General features: G+C 31.0%; 1 protein-coding gene across 1 annotated transcript in view; it reads right to left on the bottom strand.

The window, feature by feature from the left end:
• LOC107436079 (cell adhesion molecule 2-like) overlaps nucleotides 1-22,493 on the bottom strand; it is an 82,000-nt gene that overhangs the window by 2,027 nt on the left and 57,480 nt on the right. The window contains exons 2-7 of the mRNA XM_071177650.2: nucleotides 17,645-17,761; nucleotides 12,523-12,737; nucleotides 10,530-10,665; nucleotides 6,900-7,033; nucleotides 3,741-3,924; nucleotides 983-1,063 (exon numbers count right to left, since the gene is read on the bottom strand). Coding sequence (XP_071033751.1) covers nucleotides 983-1,063; nucleotides 3,741-3,924; nucleotides 6,900-7,033; nucleotides 10,530-10,665; nucleotides 12,523-12,737; nucleotides 17,645-17,690 — 796 coding nt within the window. The 5' untranslated portion in view covers nucleotides 17,691-17,761. The remainder of the gene's footprint in view (nucleotides 1-982; nucleotides 1,064-3,740; nucleotides 3,925-6,899; nucleotides 7,034-10,529; nucleotides 10,666-12,522; nucleotides 12,738-17,644; nucleotides 17,762-22,493) is intronic.

Genomic DNA, 22,493 nt, shown 5'->3' with positions numbered 1-22,493 from the left:
ATAATTATAGCATATTATCTAATCTAAAAAAAATTCAAAAACAAAAATATCATGAAACGGACTGTGTTGGTAGTCGATATTTTTCCGTTTCTTCAGTACATTTCCCTTTAAAATTTCTGCCTTTGATATAGATTTTCCTTTTCTACTCTTTAATTCTCGTTTTCCCCCTCCACAAATTGTATCAGTGAAAAACGAAATGTTTCAAATCCGTTTCTCATTTAGTGTTTCCATTTGATTCAATTAATAAACTTTCGGATAAATAACATTTAATAATACTCCGGACAAAATACTGAAATTTTATAAAATTACTTTTTATAAAGAAATTTCTTCATTATAGTCAAATTTTAAGTTTTAGAATTCGTTAAAGAACAGCATAAAGAATTCACGATCCGAAAATCATGGTTTAAATTTATCAAATTAAGACAAAAAAATTAAAGAATAAATAGCAAATGTATTAAAGAAATAACTACGTTCCGTTCTGTGTTTACGTAATTTTATAATGAATCAAACGATTCGATAATGATAAAACGATTTCAAACAAAACTGCTTTCGAAATAATCAAAATTAAACTATTTTAAATTTTGTAAAGTTTTTTAATTTTTTTCTTTTATTTAATTTTTTATTATTTAATTATTTATTATCTAACTATTTAATTTTTTTATTATTTAATTATTTCATTTTTTATTTAATTTCATTTTATTTTTTATTTTATTTATTTCGTTCCTTTTGTTGTCCGAATTTTGAAAATTTCAATAAAACGTTTACTGTACTTCTTCATATTTTGATATCTTTGGTTATCAAATTGATTGTATATTACTTTTCTTAAGTAATAGGAGTTTAAACATCTGACGATATATCACTCAGTATTTTTTATATTTTTTTGCATTTTTATGATTTAAATTCTGAGGACATTTATATCTTTATAAATTGAAAGAGTATTAAAATAAAGTAAAAAATAGCATGAAAAATGAAATATACTTACGAAAATTAATATAAAGATGAAAACAAATGAGCGTCAGTGATAGAAAATTGCTTAGAAAATTTGTGGAAGCATAACTTATTTCTAAAAAGAACAAAAAATAATTATTTTAACTGTTATCGAATATACATGTTATTTCGTACTGACGGCAATTTCAATATATCCTCTTAAAATACTGGATGGAACTTAGAGTAATAAGTAAAAAAATAATGAAAACGGATAACATATTAATTTAGTGAAAGATGAAGCTCCAAGGCAATTCCAAATAACTGGCTAATACATTTTAGCCCAATTAGAAAAACTTTACTGCGGTTCATGTTATTCCCGACCTAAATTATGACTGGACATGGTTAGAAAATGCATTTACGTTTTCTTACCTATACAGTTTAAGGGCATGTGTGCATAGTTCATATTTCATTTCTTACAAGATTCTCTTATTCAGAATTTGTAATGCAAAGCAGTGGCTAATACTGAACCATAATAAAACTGCGTAGTTTACTTTTATTTTAATTTTGTGTATTAAAAGAACATTTTATTGTAGTGTGGTGCTAAATAAAAATTGAGCACTGAAATAACTTTCTCTATTGCACGGAAACTTGATAGTTCCATAGATTTTAAGTATGGTAATTAATTGCTATTTTTACACTCTATTGAACTATTGAGTTGTTTTAAATTGAAAATATGACAAAAAAAGCACTATCTCTGAATTAATTATTCCTTAAAAGATAGAGGTAATCATAGTCTAGAAAATGTGATCGCAGTAGTTTAAAGAAGACAGAGGTCTAAAGTTTATGCCTTCATAATGCTAACTTTATTGTATTTAATTTTACTCTTTGTAAGTAAGTAGAGTGTAGCGTATCTACCACTACAAAATTACAACTACAATTCACTAGTATATAAGACATGTTAACTCGACTCTATGTTGGGGTACCTTTTCATAGATGACGGTTGACATAGTCGATAACTCCGCCCCCCACATTGGTGACCCGGACGTGATGTGAACACACCTACCTCGGCAGTAACGCCCTCTTCGATATGAACTTGCCTATCTAGACAGTACCGCCTACTTCGATGGATGATCCACATTGAACAGTTGACTTGCTACTTGTGACTGCGACATTATCTACCTCCTCGCACTGTTGCTACTCAGTCTCGTCTCGATCACGCACAACGTCGGCTTGCATACTTGTGATTACTCGACTGCTAACGGCAACAGAGGAGCGACTACGACCGTGAAGTTAATACACCTCTCACATTCCGCACTCAAAAAATACGGTGATCTTAATACAGCTCTCCCGGCTTCTCACAAAACAGCAATGAATCAACTAGTGGTATTCGTTCATCGAATTCTATCACAGATATAATTCTGGTGGGGGAGTACTGTAGCGTATCTACCACTACAAAATTACAACTACAATTCACTAGTATATAAGACATGTTAACTCGATTCTATGTTGGGGTACCTTTTCATAGATGACGGTTGACATGGTCTGTAACAACTCTCCCCACATAGAGGTAATTTTAATTGAGAAATTTCAAGCTTAAATGTATAAATGGTGAAAATATTCAACCATTTTTTTTTAAATTACTGCTCGGGAGCTATTTGAACAATTCGTCTAAGTTTTGAATTTTCTTCTTTAAAGTAAGATAGTCTGAAGTGTTGCATTTTTATTTAGCTTCAATTGCTTCAAGTAAGCAAAAACATCTTTTGATTGTTTTCATATTTCATTTCAAAAATCTTGTAATAGTGTTTATAATACTGTACTTCGTAAAATTTTTATAATACTGTAGTTCATATTAAAGAACTATTTAAAAACCATAGAAAATCGTCATCTTCACTGAAGCAGAAAATAAGAGTCAATTGTTAACGAACATGCATGCAATTCCATCTCGAATTCTTGCACTCGAAAATTTTTCTAAGTTCAAACATTATTAATTAATTACAATACCTATCAAAACCTAAGACTTTAAAAAATTTAATCTATTAATAAAAGAATGAAGTGCATGAAAAATTTAATGTGAGAAATCTTTCCTAATTTTACGAACACCTCTTTTCTCTTCAATAATTTTTGTAGTTTTTAAATTAATAAAAATATTCTACAGAGCATATTTTTTACGTTAAATCTAACTTCGTTTCACTTGTCTCAAAATTTTTCAGTGTCAATTTGGTAGGGTTCGATTTTATTTGCTTTATTAGTTACTGACTGCTGCTTATCCACCAAATTCATATTACTTAGGATCTGTTTAGTCTAAATTTACGCCCATCAATACTCCTGCTATTAACATTGATTGTCGAAAGAAATTTATACAAATACATTGGTATTTTTTAATAAATTATTCAAACATAACAAAAAGTTCAGTATATTTCTTAAAAATTTTTTAGAGTGATTCTGAGATAGAAACGATTTGAATGTATCCACGCTCAAAAAAATGAAAACGACTGGAAAAAAGATTTAACTAATCGATCAAAATTATTTGTAAATTAAATATCTGGATTGCAACTGTCTAACTGATTTCCTAAAATTGACACGAAATTAAAGCCTTTAAAAATTTTGATAGCCTCACTAAACAACTGTCATCACTATTTATTTTTTTTAGAATGTGATTTCCTTGGACATATTGATAAAAAATTCTGTACTGTCGAATTCTGAATTATGTATTATTTGTGTTAAGATATCATTTTTTTACAACTGTAATTTCTAAATTATGTAGTTCTTATTAATGCAGACTAAATAATAGTGATAGAAATATAAATACTTACCTAATATTTTCACATCTTTGCTAACAATTTCAAAAGCTCCAGAAAATGATGCTATACATTTGATAGATGCTTTACCTTTAGTGAATAAACTTTTTGTTACTTTTAAGTAAAGTGAATTCGAAGATATTTGTAGGCTATTTCGCTTCATGGATACACCATGGTCACGTGTTTCGCCTTCAGCCACCTGTAATAAAATTTCTGAATTTAAAACATTTTCGGCTTGTTTTTCCAAGATAAGTTTTGCACAGCAACAAAAGTTAAAAATGAAAATTATTCATGTAAATATTCTTAAACGCTCATGAAGTTTTATTACGCTGTTCTTAAAGTTAACGTGTGGGTTTTGAAAGTTGGAAAAAGTTCAATGAAACAAAAATTTTTTTTTGGAAATTAAGTTTTGTAAAATCATTGGTATGACTTAAATTGCAGACGATACTTTTTTTTCCAAATATTTTAAAGATAGAATCGGTGATGTTTACTTGCTTAGAGCTCTCATTGATCAAAAAAGGAATTGATTGCATGTTCTTTAATACTTAATTACTTTTATTTGATATGTCAGATAAACTGAATGATCAACAGGAACGTCGTAGCATACACAGATTACGTTGCCAATTGAGTAATTTTTAAGTAATCTGTTACCACGTACTTATTTTTTTATATATATATTAATGCTTTTATTTTAAAAAAATGCTTAATAATTTTTTTTACAATGATGTATTTCTGTAAAATTAAGCAATCTAAAATCAATGATAGTTGAAATTAAATTTTTTTTTATTGATAAGCAGAATAAATGGGCAAATATAGTGCTAAATCGTTCTGGAGAACGATTAAAAATTGTCATACATATTCCCGCCGATAATGCACTAAAGAGAAAATTTAATAGCAAAATGAAACTAATTCATTCAAGAGAAGCATAGTAAATCGCAATACTATTATTGATGCCAATAGTGTTTAATTGAGTTTGGTAATAGGTTCGAACTTAAATAAAAATAAATATGTACCAAAAAGCAAAATTACTGAATAAATTGTACTAATCTGTTTAGGAGAAAAGTAAAAAATTAGCCATGCTATTATTTTTATTTCCAATGAGCTGCACAATCGGTCTTGCCGATGAGCAGACCTAGTGCTTTCTCCAGAGGTGGTATCCACTCTTTCAGGACCACCACAATGGGTGAGATACCGTTGGTCACGTTAATTTGGACGTCTAGTTTCTGCCACACTAGATGGCAGTACCGAGTCTCTATTTGGATGCTAAAGTGCACTAGGAATGTAATTTTGCTGGAAATGATAAGAGCCAATAAGGCACTCCAGGGATCTTTTACATGCCGCATAATCATACGACATGGCCGCTGAGGATTTTCTGCATCCCAAAAATTCGGTGGCTGGGCCGGGGATCGAACCCGCAGACTTGGGCTCAGAAGGCCAACGACAAACCTACTGCGCCCCCCAGCCATACTATTATTTATTTTGGAGCCATAGGTACTAATAAAACTATAAGATATGCACTGAAAAGCAAAATTAATGGGGAAATGGTTCGATATCGTTTAGATAAAATACAAAATTTGCCTTACTATTATTGACGCCAATGGTGCTTAATTAAATTTGGGAATAGACACTTTTGGTGAAAAGAACTTCAGATATTATGGTAATAGGAGTAATTTTAACAAGTGTCAAATAATCTAATATAGGTTCAACTAGTATATTTGGTACCGCTTAAAACTATATCAATACTGTACAGTTGTAGTGTAGATATTGCGGAAAAAGATTTTTTACGGGTCTTCGAAAGTGTTAGATATGAAAGAAATGTGATAAATTTTGACTATCAGTAGTTGGAATTGCGCAATGACATCATGTCAAGAGATACTGAATTCAGTTAATCATTATTTCGATGAGATAAACTACTAACGACCTACTTAGCTTAATCTAATAATGTAAAGTCACCGGCAATTACAAAAAATTGTAATAAAAATTGGAATTATTTTATCTTTATTAATTGCGTTGGTATACTGCCTTTCATTTATGTGTATGATTTTGTACTACTGATTTCGTAATAGATCCAGTACTGACTTATTGATTGTTTAATTTAGTTAGGTATACTGCTTAGGTTAGGTTAGGTATTACGGGTATTCAGTTAGTTGAGCTAATAAATAGAGCCAGTTCCCAGAATTCTATTATTGAAAATGAATCAGATCCAGACAGAAATTTATAGTATCATTCACTGAGCATTGTTACAACTGTTTTTTCTGAGCAATGAATTTAGGGGAGAGAAAAAAAAAATTAAATATATCCGAATACAAAATGTAGAGAAAAAAATATTATTGATTTTCTGTATTATTTCGTATCTGAACATTTCAATAAATGTATTCTAATTTCAAAATATTTAAAAATTTAAAAAACTTAAATAAAATTTAAATCTTCAATAAGATGTTTTTTTTATTATTGAGTGTGTAGTAATTGAAACTAGTATCTTTCTTATTATTTATGGAAGTCTTCGAGAAATGAATGGTTTGCCTTGCAAATCCATTCTGTGTTTTATTCACCAAGTTTTCAAAAGATAAGAAGTAGAAACTTTACGAACTCTCATTAAATATATAAAGTCTTTTGTCAATAGATAATACCAAATTGATTCTTTTATCCTTCTCGACTTTAAAGCTATTGTTCCATTAAGACGGAAAAAAACTATTCAGTTGCGATAATCGGCAGAGAAATTAGTAGTAACAAGGTGTGTTTCATATGCGATTCATTCCTATTGTATTTTTTTATATGTTCCATTAATAACTTCTAAATCTCAGTGGAAGCATTTTTTTAAAAAGTCATCAAATCTTCTCCGTCTAGTTATTACTAATTAAATAAACCGCTAATAAAATGGTTAGATCCATCTTAATTTAATGCAGTGCTTTGTAATCATAGCAAATAAATCTATTCTACAATAATCTATCTATTATAGAACCTTTGTTATGAATTTACATGGTAGACCGTAAAAATTAGTGTTTCAAAAGGGAATAAGTATAAATTTGTAATAAAATCTGACGAATTATTTTCGAGATTAATCGCGACTGAATGGAATAATTTATATTTTGAACCGGTTTCTGCAGTATATTTTGAACCGGTTTTTCCTTTTTACGTATTTAGACTCTAAAAAGTTAGTTCATATATACTCACTGGCTGTTCATTAACAAGCCAACTCAATTTGGCAGCAGGCTTTGACTCAGCAGATGTGCAATTCAGCGTTATATTTTCTCCAAACTCGTAACTCTTATCGCCACCACTAATTTGTGGGCCTTCAGATGGTAAAACTGTAAATGAAATACACAATAAGTTATAGCAATTAAATTGACACCTTAATAGCTTTAAATTAAAAAACAAGCTTTTTTTCATGCTGTTAGAAATTCCTCTGAAAAAAAATTTTAGTTAGCAATTCATTTAATTGTTATTTTATCATATTTAAACAAAAATGTCGGATAAGAGTAAATAAGATGGTATTCAAACTGTTAACAGTAAAGACCGTTTATTAACATCTTTCACTAATTACGGTTAAGCAACCAGAATTTTATCTCGCCAACTATGCCCACCTACAATGTAAAAAACTCCCAAAACATTTTTGAATATATGAGGCAGCTACGTTGCATGAAGTTCTCAAAAACGATTCTGCGTATTTCTAATACCTCTGAAACGGAATCGGAGTCAATTGGATTCAGTTTCGTGCTTTTGAAAATAAAAGAAATGTTCCTCAATTGATTGGAAACATGGTATTAACTGACAGAACGGGGGTTTGAGTCCCAGCGTTGACTACATTATTTCCTACATTCTTTTCAATGAAGGAAGAGTTTCTAGTGTCCTACACTCCCCAAGTTGTATTTGGTACACTCTAATGCCTATTATCTAACTAAAAGTCTAGCTCCAATGTCCAGTTGAATTCCTTTTTTACTTTATTGAAACCATGCTAGTTTTGGATTGTTGGTGTTATAACCATACTAGTTATAAACGGTCTCAAGTTAAAAAATGTTCTTTGCCGTTAACGTTTCGATTAGTTGAATGAACAGATAGCTGCCGGTTATTTTACCATAATTTTAGAATGAAAAAATTCTAACAGTGTAGTTTAGAACAGAAGATACATAATAATAACAGAGGATAATAAACAGAAGATTACACTTTTGGTTATCACATAAGCATGCATATAGGTTATTAGCAATATGTTATTTTATCTGAATAACACATAGATAATGAAAAAAAATCCTTTTCAGTTCCATTTCAACTTTACTTGCAATGCATGCCCAAATTGATTTAGTAAATATATATATACATGTATATGTGTATATGTGTATATATATATATATATATATATAAACTGCTGTTTGTTGAAAATGCAACACCCTGAAGGAATCATCAGAATCAAATGAAATTCGCAGCAAATGTCAATTATAGGATATTATGCAAATTAATAAAGTTTCAGAGCCATCGCGCGTGCGTGGCGCGCGCAGCGCCCTCTGAATTGATGCTGAAAGCGTATAAATAAAGTGCTGTAGCGGGACGTTGAAAATAGTCTATGATTATTTGTTAGTGGCAAACGTTTAGTGAGACCTGAGTATGCCTCCACGACGGAAGAATAAGAAATTCAAGCAACTTACGGAGTTTGAACGAGGGAGGATAATCGGCCTTCGAGAAGGAGGATTTTCCTATCGCGCAATAGCAGCTCGTATGCAGCGGAACAGTTCCACAGTGATGCGAGTTTGGAAGCAGTGGACCGACGAGCACCGAACAACTCGAAAAACAGGCACTGGACGACAGAAGGTGACGTCAGAGCGCGATGATCGACACCTGCTCCGCATGGCGGTGAATGATCGCACAGCTTCCTCCAGGCAGCTGGCAGCACATTGGTCTACTGCTACAGGTGTACAATTGTCGGCTTCGTCAATTCGTCGTCGTCTGCTGCGCCGTGGATTGCGTGCAAGGGTGCCATTATACAGGATTCCCCTCACGGCGGATCATCGACGGCTGCGTCGGCAGTGGGCTCTTGAGCACAGAGACTGGCGAGCTGATTGGCACCAAGTTGTCTTTTCAGATGAATCACGCTTCAATTTGTGGACCCATGATGGCCGTGTTCGTGTTAGACGTTATGCCGGTCAACGCTGCCTTCCTGAGTGTATTATTGAACGACATAGTGGTCGAACACCCGGAGTTATGGTCTGGGGTGCGATTTCGTATCATGGACGATCCAATTTGATACGAATTGAGGGTAATCTCAATAGCAACAGATACGTCCGTGAAGTGCTACAGCCCGAAGTCGTTCCTTTCCTTCAAGGCATCCCTGGAGCTATCTTTCAGCAGGATAATGCACGCCCACATGTTGCGCGGACTGTTAGAGACTTCTGTTCAGCACAACGCATGCAACTTCTTCCTTGACCTGCTTATTCGCCGGATATGTCGCCTATTGAGCACGTGTGGGATATGGTTGGTCGGCGTCTCACTCGTGATCCGCGTCCTGCAGTTTCCAAAGACGAACTTTGGTTGCGCATACAAGCGATATGGAATTCTCTTCCTCAAGCAGATATTCAACATCTGTTTGACTCCATGCCACGTCGTATAGCAGCACTTATTGCAGCGCGTGGTGGCTGCACCAAATACTGATTTCGGACGCTTAATTTGTTTCTTTTGTTTTGAAAATTTCATCATTTATTTGTATCAGTACAAGTCGTTTCTGCATTAAATTTCATTTGATTCTGATGATTCTTTCATGGTGTTGCATTTTCTACAAACAGCAGTTTATATATATATATATATATATATATATATATATATATATATATATATATATATATATATATATATATATATATATATATATATATATATATATATATATATATATATATATATATATATATATATATATATATATATATATATATATATATATATATATATATATATATATATATATATATATATATATATACATATATATAGCATTGCGATTTATTTCATCGCCTTTTCTTTTTTTTTTTTTTTCAAAAATTATCAAAATTAGTTCAACACTTTTTTTGTGAGTTAAAATCACTTCCCAGCCATGAAATTTTGCTACAAAAGGAAATTTAAATTTCCTCTTTTTCGACAAAGGAATTCAGATGAAAACCTGCTTGAAGCTGATTACTGAATTACTCGAGTTAAAGTGGAAATTATCATAATAATGAGCTAACAACACAACTGCTTAATATTATTCGAGTTTTTCGAGTACATTTTTCGGCTGTTGTGTTCCATCCTCGTTAAATATATCAAGCATTTATTAGATTCTGAAAAAAAAATAACTCAATAAAATTTGCAAAATGGAAAAGAAATATTGTATAATGATAATTTAATAACATCATAGTGGTTTAATACTTCATTCTTCATCACTTACTTTATTCAATTCCGGCAAAATTAAATTCCTAGTGCACTTTAGCATCCAAATAGAGTCTCGGTACTGCCATCTAGTGTGGCAGAAACTAGACGTCCAAATTAACATGACCAACGGTATCTCACCCATTGTGGTGGTCCTGAAAGAGTGGATACCACCTCTGGAGAACGCACTAGGTCTGCTCATCGGCAAGACGGATTGTGCAGCTCATTGGAAATAAAAAAACTTTATTCAATTTCTTCTTTTGCTTTAGTCTACCAGCACTTGATATATTTTTTTTAATAAAAATTTTTTAGTGACAAATATGCCTTATTTTTTTTATCATATTTTGAAAACACAATGTAAAAATACAATGTAACAACTTAAAGAGCAGCACTGATAACTCCTTTGCTACTTACTTATGACATTCATTTCTTTTACAGCCTGCACACAACTATAGGTGGGTGCATCTGTTGATACTTGACATTTGTAATTTCCAGCGGAATTCAAAGCAACGTTTCTCAGGAAAACAGTGTTGCTGTTGGATTTTTCTAGCTAATAAAATCAAAAATAACTTTAGGACATTTAACTAAAAAAAAATTTTTATTTGTAAATTCGAAAACAGTGATTCGGCAACATTTTCCAAACTACATATAGCTTTTATATTTAGTGTTCCATTTTTGCCAAAATAAGGTCCTAGTTAAAAACAATATAGATCATAGTTTAAAAGACACACGAAGAGTAATTTACGCACGAAGAGTAATTTAAATACACATGAAGAGTAATTTAAATACACACGAAGAGTAATTTTTTTTATTTTTTTTAAATGTCTTACTTTTTGTAAAAAACAAAGTTACTCTATTTCTCTATTACCATTCTTAAATTACAAAATCATGTGTGAAATCAAATGAATTTGCATTTTAAAAGATATTTTAAAAATTTAAGCATTGAGAAAGAGTGTTGGAAACGTCTATTATTTTAGGAAAAGATACAAATAATCTGTAATTATGAGTAGATAATTAATTCTCTTCCTCTGTATCTCTCAAATTAATATGCGCATTTATGGATTAATTCTTCTATTGATAGATAAAACAAGAAAAGAGTTATAATTGAAAAATTTATGTACATATAGTTCAAAATGTAGAGAAAACAAGGGAAAAATTATAAAACAATGAAGAAAGGGGGAAAAAAAAGAAAAATGATAATAATAAAAAAATAACAAAAAACCGGAAAAGAAAAAAAAATTAAAATCCGGAAAATAAAGGATATAATCTTTCTATCAGTTCACACGACTATATCCGCATAAAAGTAAATAATAATTAAATAGTATTGTAATAGTAAATAGTATTGTTATAGTAATAGTAAATAGTAATAGTAAATAGTATTGTTTTTCTTAATATTCTTCGTGCTATTTAGTTTTTATTTATTATACTATATATACACTCTATAAAAAAAAATCGACGCACCAAGAAAGAGTTGTCCGATTGAAACGAAAATTGGTGGATAGGACGACAATGTACAGAATAGTAAATGATTAAAATTTCAGAACAATTGAATAATTTATTGCAGAGTTACAGTAACAAGTTCAACAAGGTGTTGACCCGCCTCTAGCCTGGATACAAGCTGCCACACGGCGTGGCATAGACCGATAAAGCTCCCGGATGGTCTCTTGCGGTATTTCCTGCCAAATTCGGTCCAATTGTCGAACGAGGTCATCAACATTCCGTGCCAGATGCAATCGCTTTCCCATCATATTCCAAACATGCTCGATCGGAGAAAAATCTGGTGATCTGGCAGGCCAAGGAAGAGTTTGACAAGCTTGCAGACAGTTCCTAGCAACACGTGCCGTATGTGGTCTGGCATTGTCCTGCTGAGAAATCAGCCCCAGGGCCCTGCAAAAGGAACGGTAAAAAAACAGGTCTTAGGATGTCATCGACGTACCACTGTGCAGTAAATGTACCTCTAATGACGACCAAAGGGGTCCGACTGTCAAAGGAAATGGCACCCCAGACCATAATGCCTTGTTGAGGGCCGGTGTGGCGTGCAATAGTGAAGGCTGGATTCCTCCTCTACCCTGTGCGTCTCCAAACACGTCGTCGATGATCGTCAGGACACAGTTGGAAGTGGGATTCGTCGCTAAAGACTATACGTCCCCAGTCTGCATCATTCCAGTCTGATCGAGCGTCGATTTTTTTGTTATAGAGTGTATATATATTTCTCTGTTTTGTTTTGGTCACGGTGTTTTCGTTCGGATAAAAAGTGCATTGCTTGCGCTCATGATTTAAAAACTTAATTATGAAGTTCTGTTTTCTAAAATCAGCTGAAGGGCATTATTTGATCAAAATTTTAATGCATCATTACATTGACATATTTTACCAAATATTCAAGAATTATTTTTGTAGTGATATTTACGTCAATATCAATTCCAGGCTGAGGAAAATAGATGGACTGGTTATCATCTTTCGGCTCATATCTATAAAACTCTATATCATCCTTGTACCATTTAACAACGTAAAGTTCTTCAGTACCTAAGTCATAACTACATTCTAAAGTCACCGAATCACCTAACACAGCAGCAGAGGGTACTATGAGGTCTGTCACTTGAACACTTTTACTCCATGCCATGCCTAAAAGAAAAGAGAAAAACTTTTAAGTTTTTTAGAATAACTTTAAGCGTTTAAGTTCATATGCTAAGTTTATATACCGCTTACAACTCTACTAGCTGGAAAACTGTGACCATAGTGTTTCTATTGAGGAAACGATGCGGATATTGAGAAAAACTGAATTAAAGAGAGTAGAACATCATCTAAGCCGATAATAATCTTTTAAAAAAATATATTTATAATTTATTTATCACAAAAAATCTTTAAAAAGCAATTAAAAAAAGAGGAAAAAAATTTTTTTTTGAAACACAAAAGAAGGAACAAAGAATATTTTTTTTATCTTTGTTTTGAAAATACAAAACTTAATGTTTGATAATTTAAAATTAAGCAAGTGTATATTTTGTGATAAATATTTTTTTTTTCTACATCCCGCCTATTCTTTTCAAAATTCAGTCATAACAGTTCAAATGACTCAAATTAGAATATGTTTCCGAACTGTTTTCCTTTATCGATTCGCTGGTTAAAAAAAATTACATTTTAATTTAATAACAGTAATAATAAATACGAAAGAAATATTTTTTCATTTATAGAAGATATTCTTTTCTTTTAACTAAAATGTATGTAATAAATATAACCTTATATACATTCCTTAATTATATTGTTTGCATGTGAATTTGGGAATAATTTTTTGCACCTATAACATCTTTCAAAATTTACTACTTGAAACAATACATTCTTGCTCAAAAGTAAACAATCTCTAAAGAATTTTTAAAAAAAAAGGTTTGTACTGCAAGTATGCATATTTAAAAACAGTTTTTATTTATTTTTTTAATAAACATTGCTCTTTTGTAATAATATAAAATATAACTTAGCAAATAGCCTTATAACTAAACTGTTATTTCATAAGGAAATCCCCCACGGGTTTCTATTTAGACTCAGTAATACCTAATTATTTAAAGAAAAATATTTTAACAAGACTCGCTATAGAAATTTACGAATTTTAAGGCATTATCAGAAGATTTGTTCGACCTTAATAACCATGTTTTTAAAAATTCTTTTGATGCGTGTTTGTTCCGTTTTTACTTTTACCAGAGTTTAAATAATCACTAAGGTACTTCCACGACTAGGCTTTTAATGATATTTTTAGAATTTAGTTTAAAAATCTCCCTGCATTGAATTAGTATAAGTGGATTGTAAAATGTAAATACCGTAAAATAGAAACAAGTTTTGAATAAATTTTTTTACCTACGTAGCAATGGATTAAAGTAGCTGCAACTTCTTTTTTTTAAATTTATGAAAAAAAAGAAGATAATATTTTCAAAGCTTATTTCCCGAAGGGGTATACATATTCAATTACAGCAACGTACAAAATGAAAATCCAATTAAAATTGAAGCTAAGACTTTTTAACTTAAAAAGGATACTTTTCAAGATGCATTTTCAAGTTTTGCTTTTTGCGTTTTGATTAAAAACATTTTTATAGAGGATGAAATATACTCTCTAGTCCATAGTTTCTTTTTAATACATTTTGCTTATACTCTGGGGCGTTGTTGTTCTTGATAATAATTACGCTTTTCTTACACATCTTCTCATTAAAGCAAAAAAAAAATTTTTTTTTTGCCTGTTACGTTTTTATTTCACAATAAATCAAAATTTAAATTAAAAGAATTTAGAAAGAAAAACTGGTAATTCAATTACTTTGCTATATAATCATAGTGGATCGGTTTTAAGTAAAGAGCTTCGTGGAGAAGCTTTTAATGGGACATTTTAAGACTACTTAAATTTTCAACTTTAATAATTGATTCGATTTATATCAGAATACAGCAAAATTTAATAACACTTTCTAACTTAAAAAATGATACTTTTCTAATTGCTTTTTCAATTTTTGCTTCGGGTGTTTGGATTAAAAATAAGTGCGTAATAAATGATAAAATATACATTCTTATATATTGATTTTAAGTACATTTTTCATAAATTTTTGAAAATAAATGAAAATATTAACTTTTTTTATTACACATATGATAATTTTGAGTTTTTTCCACGATAAAAAATAATTAAATTTCAATAAATTTAGAATAAACAAATTGCAAATGCATTTTTTCATTGGATGATTACAATTGTTTTTATCTCAATTGGAAAAAGCGAGCTTGTGGAAGAGCTTAAGTGACAATTCGTATTTACTTGAATTTCCGAATTTGATTACAAATTGATCAGACATAATTATTGAATTATAACTATTCAATTATCTTGTAGAAAAATTACAATATGTCATTTCTGAAAATAAATGAAATATTTGAAAATAAATGAAAATATTAACTGTGTTTATTACACATATGATCATTTTGAGTTTTTTCCACGATAAAAAAATTTTTATTTTCAATAAATTTAGAATAAAAAAAATTGCAACTGCATTTTTTCATTGAATGATTACAATTGTTTTTATCTCAATTGGAAAAAAAGAGTTTGAGGAAGAGCTTAAGTGACAATTCGTATTTACTTGGATTTTCGAATTTGATTACAAACTGTTCAGACATAATTATTGAATTATAACTATTCAATTATTTTGTTGAAAAATTATAATATATCATTTTTAATTTAAACGTTTGGGGGAAGATCTTGTTAAGTGAAATTTCGACTACAATAAATTTTTCAGATTTAATAACATATTCTTATTGTATTTGTTTACGGAAATATAACAGATTTAATTACATGTAGTTATTGGATGAATTATTTAGTCGGATAGTTATAATGTATCATTTTTAGCCGAAGAGTTTGCGGAAGCACTTGGGGAAACACTACCATTTTGAAAATTATTAGCACGTAGTTTGTCGTAAATTTAGAAATATGATTCAGTTATAGGATTGAAATCCTACAACGTGTCTTTTTTAATTAAAAAATTCAAGGAGAGAACTTGTTTAACATTTTAAATCCACATATGTTTTCAGATTTTAGAACATGTTGTGATCGATTATAATTATGAAATAGTATTTTGATCTACAATATCTAGAATATTTCAATCTGGAAATATAATGCATAAATAAGTTCTTAGAGTTAATAAGCAGTTTAAAATAAATTTTTTTAAATAAATAAAATGTAAATCTTAAGGCCTGGTTTCTTAGGACAGGACGCCGTCAGCTGAAAATCAGCGCTAACCTCTGATTGGTCCATTTGTGAGTTTGATAGTATACGTCATCGAACGCTCATCTTGAACTACAATTTCCGTCCAACTCAACTGCAGTTGGATTACAACGTGACGTTAACCGCAGAAGCAATGGCGGACAACATCCAACAACACATTGAAATCAGCCAAGATTTTGATTTTTACATTAAACATAGCCTCTTCATTAAACATGACACTCTTCATTTAGCTCAGCTATAATGTGTTTTTTCTTGGAAAAAATCATTATTTGTTCTCTAAAACACTGGTCGACAATAACAAAATCAATACAAATTCAAAATAAATATTTGTTTACATTATTAACGCATGCGCAATGAGAGATAACGTCTGCGTTGAACCGACTGCTCACGCTGAGCTAACAAAAAAGTATTTTTTTGGCGTCAGCTCTACGTCAACTTTCCGCTGACGCCCAGATAAGGCGCTTGTCCTAAGAAACCAGACCTTAACTCGTCATTTCACTAAACACTTCAGCTTTGCAATAATGCAAATGAAGTTTAGCAATATATCTTATAAAGTTATCCTTAGACCAGTGTTCCCCAACCTTTTTATCACCGCGGATCTGTCTACGTTTGATAAATTTACCGCTGTCCGCTGGGGGGGGGGACGTTTATTGTTTATATTTAAGATTATTTTGATTTATTAATTTTAATTTAACTGTATTTAAACATGCCTTCAAAATAAAATACAGTTACACGAAAAAATAAATATATAGTGATTTAACATTTTAACTTACTAGAACATTAAATCAATGAGAACCCTGAGCTTGTTTCTTTACAATGAAATGGGACGGTTCCATCTGGGGGTAATCGGAGACAATAATACATTAAAAACATTGAAAAATTTATGTCACTACCTTCGAGGGCCCCCTTATTTTAAATAAATAAAATTTTAATGGAACACCGATATTTTTAATATGGGGTATAAACCTAGGAATTTAAATTCAGTTTAAATTAAATGAGGGTTCCGGTACTATTTGGTCTACGGACCGGTACCGGTCCACGGACCGGGGTTTGGGAAACACTGCTTTAGACCATGCTAAAATTGTTAAGATAGTTTCAACAAAATTTCGAAAGTGTTATTTCAAAAGTCTTCAATAAAATAAAATTTAGTAACCTTAAAATGTGAACGCGTTACTTATAAAGAACATGTTACATTAAAGAATATGTTCAATGACAATTAAATATCCTTTTACAAGTTCATTTCTTTGCACTCCAATAAAGTGTTGTTAAAACAAATAAAACTTATATTATGTGCATCTTAACTAACGTTTCAAAAGTTTCAAAATTAGATTTTTTTCTTGAAAAAAATATTACAGAGTAAAGTCCCGCAGTGGACTGATCGTTAAAACACGGTTCCCAGCAGATCACCGAAGTCAAGCATCACTGGCTACGGTCAGTGTGCGGGTGGGTGACCACTTGGATCAGCCTGTGTAGGGACCGAGGGTGTGCGGTATGGATCCTCGCTAAACTGTTCTACCGTAAATTGCTCGACTTCGCGTGCAGGTAGTCAGGCTACCGAAGCGGAGGTGCCATCCCCTCTGCAGAGGATCCAAATTGCAATAGCATGTCTTCGGATCATCCTCAGGGATGTTTCCCAGACTGTGGCCAATAGCCCATTGTGCAGCTCTAGTGCGACGTAAATGAACAACAACAACAACATTACAGAGTAAAATTAACATATATTGCTACTAAGAGCTTCAAAATATGTTTTAAAGAGCTAAAACTTATAATGATATAAAATTTTCAGTAAACTTACCTATGATATAGATAGTGAATAACAAAGAGGTGAAAATCTTTGGCATGTTCAAGTTAAATTATAAGACTTAAAGTCATTAAGAGCTTAAGATCCATGAATTCAAAGCTGATTTCAAACCTGTAATTCAACATATTTCTAATATTAGTTTCTAATCTTGTTTTGAAAAGAATAAAATTATAAAAAAAAAAATTAAGTCAATTAGGTATGCATATTTCGTAATTTTTATTAGAGAGGTAATTATGGTTTTAATAAACATAGTTTATAAATTTTGGCGTAAAATCTCTAATTAGTCAAACATTTTAATAAATTTAAGTGATTCCAAGGTTAAGTGGTTCCATATATATATATATATATATATATATATATATATATATATATATATATATATATATATATATATATATATATATATATATATATATATATATATATACATATATATATTATAATAACTAAAATACATGCATTCAAAATCTCTAGTTATCTATTTAATCTAGTTGTCTTTGATTAGGAATTTGAGACAGATCGCTTCAAAGGACTGAAAAAAGTTTAGAAATCGATCTGATAGAAAAGAGCATTCTAAGTGTCAGCATAATACGGCGAAAAAAACGAAACCAAGTTTATACATGGCGGAATAACTAAATTAAAAACCTTTCTGTTTCATTCGAAAGATAATACATTTAATTATGTTTTCAGTTATGATAAAACAGACGAATTTTACACATTTTGTAAATAAAAAAAAATTTATTAATTAAGATAATGTTTCTAATTTTTCAGAGGAACTTCTTTCGCAACTTACTTTTTGATTTGTAGGAATCTAATAACACACTGGTGTAAGAAATTAAGAGAATTTGCAGACCTGGTCGATTATTTCTAGAACTACGGAGCCGATTTTAATGAAATTGATATAATCCAGAGCAAATAACCATTCGTCAATTGTAATACACACACATGATTGTACGTAACACTAGTTGGAGTCGGAAGGTATGAAAGAGCGGTTGCTGAATAAACAAAAAAAAAGGGTTAATAGGGGTATGGTCCCCTCTTACAGATATACAGACCTGCAGCGAAATTTCCTACAAATAAGGCAATTTATAATTTCCTGTGGAAATTAGTCCCACTCGGGCAGCAACGCTGTTTTCATTCCCTGGATGGTTCTTGGAGCGGGGTTGCGAGTTTCAATTGCTCTCCGATGAGCGCCCCAGACATGCTCTATAGGGTGGAGGTTTGAAGATCTGGTTGGCCAATCCATCCGGCGAATATCCTCACTCTCTAGAAATTCGTCAACCAGAAGAGCTATTTGTGGCCTCGCGTTATCGCCCATTAAAATTAACTCAGGGCCAACTGCACCCCTAGAAAAGTGAACATAGGGCTCCAAGACCTCATCCCTATACCCTGCACCAGTCACAGAGCCATGTTCAAAGACATGGAGAGATGTGTGGCCATCCAACATGATGCCTCCTTAAACCATTAAATCTGCTCCACGGTAATGGTCGATTTCACGGACATTGGAGGGTAGGTAGCGGATCCCTGGTTCTTTCCACCTGAACATACAGTGGGAATCGGTGTTTAGGCTGAACCGGGACTCATCAGTGAAGAGAACGGTCTCCCATTGATGCATACTCCAATCTCTCTGCACTCTGCTGAACGGACTTTCCTGTTCGTAGAAGTGAGCGGGACGCAAACAGCAGGGCTTCTTACAAACAACCCTCTCTTATGAAGTCGTTTGGAAACAGTCACCCTTGATACACGGGTTCTCTTCTCTGGCCGTCGTGGTCCTTGGACGACCTTGCCGAGGCTTTCTTTTGATGGTTCTGGTATCCTGGAACTGTTTCCATAAGTTACACACGACGCTGGGCATTAAATTGAACTCTCTACAAATCTGAGCCTGAGATTGGCCTGATTTCTTTTTTAATGTAGTAACTCTTTCTTTTTTAATGTCAAGAAATTTTCATTGAATCAATATTTACTATAGGACACTATTTTCACATTATATAACTAACGCAATAGCCCATTGTGCAGATCTAGTGCAGCGTAAATAAAATACCGTACCATACCATACCTATGTAATTAACGTACAACTATAGTTATCACCCTTAACTTACATATTTTATAAAGTTGTTGTGGTACTGTATTATAGTACCAACAGGAAAAAACTGCGTAATTAACATAATATGAAAAATATATAAAAATACTTTTAGATAGAAAATTTACTTAATAAATGAAAATATATATATTACTTGGGCATGCCGTCCACACGTTTTTAAACTATTAATCAATAAAGTGTGTAGTGTTATCTTTATTAATAATTGTTTACATATTTTAATATATTTGATAAAGTGCTGAAATTATAAGGATGTTAACTTTATTTAATATTTTTTAACCTTATAAAATTCTTTTTTAATTTGTCGTTTACTTTCTTTAATTAACTAACAGAATAAATCTAAGTTTAAAATTGAGTATTTCATACAGATTCGTTGTTCAACAATTCAAACAATAGTGAGACCGAAATGTCTCTACAATTCAAACATTTTCGGCACCAATTCTTGTTTCCTCAACATAAGGTCTATTTACTGGAATCAGAGAATTCGAAAATCAAGTAATGTTTAATTCCATCTCGCAGAAGTTAGCATTTAGCAATAGTTAAAGAGTAAACTTTGCCGACCAACCAATAAAGAAAGTGGGAAACATAGTTAGAATTCTAATCCAACTCAACCTTCAACTACAATAACCGGGAAATTGTGATTTATTATTCCATACCCCTTGGAAGAGTTTCTGGGTAATGTAACGAAATGATGGCAAATTTACCCTCCCCTCTAAAACTTACGTACCGAATATTCCATTAAATATTTGGCAACAGTGTGAGGCGGATGGAATATTTGAGCTCTAAGCTAGAAAGGAAGGCTCACTTAGACAAAATCGTCTGCTTGGAATAGGTGAGATGAAAGTCAAAATTTTCCAGATGTCTAATTGCCTTTCTCTTAAGTAGATATAAGACTTAGGCAGACAGCCAGGCTTCTTTAATGCTTTTGTTATAAGTCCAATGCTTCAAGGTTTACTTTGTAACGGTATTTAAATTCTTCGCATTCAGATCGATATCGGTCGTCTGATGGATTATTACGAAATATATTTTTTAAAAAATACATTATGTCTCGTCCCTGTTAATTAATTTCCCGTTTCTTTCTCTATCTAATATTTTGCCTTTTCTCCTTCTTAAAACTATTTTTAAAGCTTTATGAACGAGTTATTTTTTGATATTTTTATTATTCGCTACGCATATTTGAAGAAAACTGTGGTATTTTACGACTTCAAATTGATAATCGGATTTCTTAGCGATTTGTTTTATTTTTAATGCTTAAAGCTTGATTTGTAACAATATTGAGTTCTTAAGATTGAGTTTTGATTGTTTGAGCAACAGGGTAAAATGATAAGTTCCAAAAGTTTAGTTTTTTTTATTCATTTTAGAACAGAATTTGTCCTTTTATAAGTTATAAATATTCGAACGAAAATAGTTTAAAAGAACTAATTGGTACTTTTCCCTTTTGAGATTCAGAAATTTAGCTTAACTGTTTCAATACTGTGTGTTAAAATATTACCAGAGATGTAATTGAAAAAAACTACAATGTTTTGCAGTCAGTGAGGCTTACAAGATGCATGATATAAGCTGGGTATCACACTTTAAATCTAGTGCTTCATGTTTTGCTTTTAACGTTATTTGAGAGTTCTTTAAGATGTTTAATCGTCTTAAAATTGATAAAATTATTAATTATTTCAAATAATTTTTTGAACTGAATTCTGTTACTATAAATATTATAATGAGTTATATGAGTTATGAATGTTATAATGAGATATTATATGAATATTATAATGAGTTTTATAATGAGTGTATTGTAAGGAATTTCATTAAAAATGAAAACTATTTTTAAATTATACAATTAATTACTAGGAAATGTTTTGAAAAATATTCTTATTTTTATTGCTTAAGAATGCGTTTTTTAAATACTGACAAATATTTTAAGAAAACTGCACTACTAGAGTAGAGCTAGCCTGATAAAAATATTTGATATTTAATACATTAATATAAAATTTTCCGGCAGATTTTATCAATAACAATGGATTTTGGATGTATGTTGGTGAATTTAAGGTGAAAACTTTTCCCGTCATTATCCCTATAGTTTTGAATCACACACCAATAACAACAATGGTAATAATGGTCTATTCAGGGTCAACGCATTGAACATTTAAGTTTTTTAGTTAAATCATGATTAAAATCTGATTATTGGAGTAAAAGCTCTTCTGATTTTCGCAATATATCTTCAGTTAAGGACAGGATTTGGCTATGCAGTGCAGAAATTCCAATGAAAAGTATATATGCTTAAACATATTGTGCAATGCAATTGATTAAACTACACAAGAAATTGTACTTCATTTATAAACGAAAGGAAGAACAAGTAAATAAGCAAAAACAAAGTTCCAAAGACAATGCTCCAGTGATTTTGATCAAATTATAAAAATCAATTATTTAAGTCACGGTGTTAATCGAAGTATTAAAATAAGTGATTCAAATCATGGTATTAATCAACTCTTTTTTTAAAAAAATTACTAGCTTAAACAAAACTAATAAGAAAAGACGTGATTAAAATGTTTTGAACTTTGTAAACGAGCTTGTTTAATATTCACACATTACCAAGCTAACAAAAATGAATAAAAGTATATATAAATTGATGATTTTTTATAGACTATGGAAATCGGCCAGCTACTTGTTTCATATTCCAGCCCCCTCTCTATTACTTCGTGGTTATTTTTACTATTAGTTGTGAAACAGTAATTATTTTGAAAAAATACTCAA

The sequence above is a fragment of the Parasteatoda tepidariorum genome, chromosome 2 (genome assembly GCF_982258835.1).
Source record: "Parasteatoda tepidariorum strain Cologne lab strain chromosome 2, Ptep-v5.0, whole genome shotgun sequence".
Classification (NCBI taxonomy): Eukaryota; Metazoa; Arthropoda; class Arachnida; order Araneae; family Theridiidae; genus Parasteatoda; species Parasteatoda tepidariorum.
The sequence above is the reverse complement of the archived record's forward strand: the minus strand, read 5'-3'. Positions and strand labels throughout refer to the sequence as shown.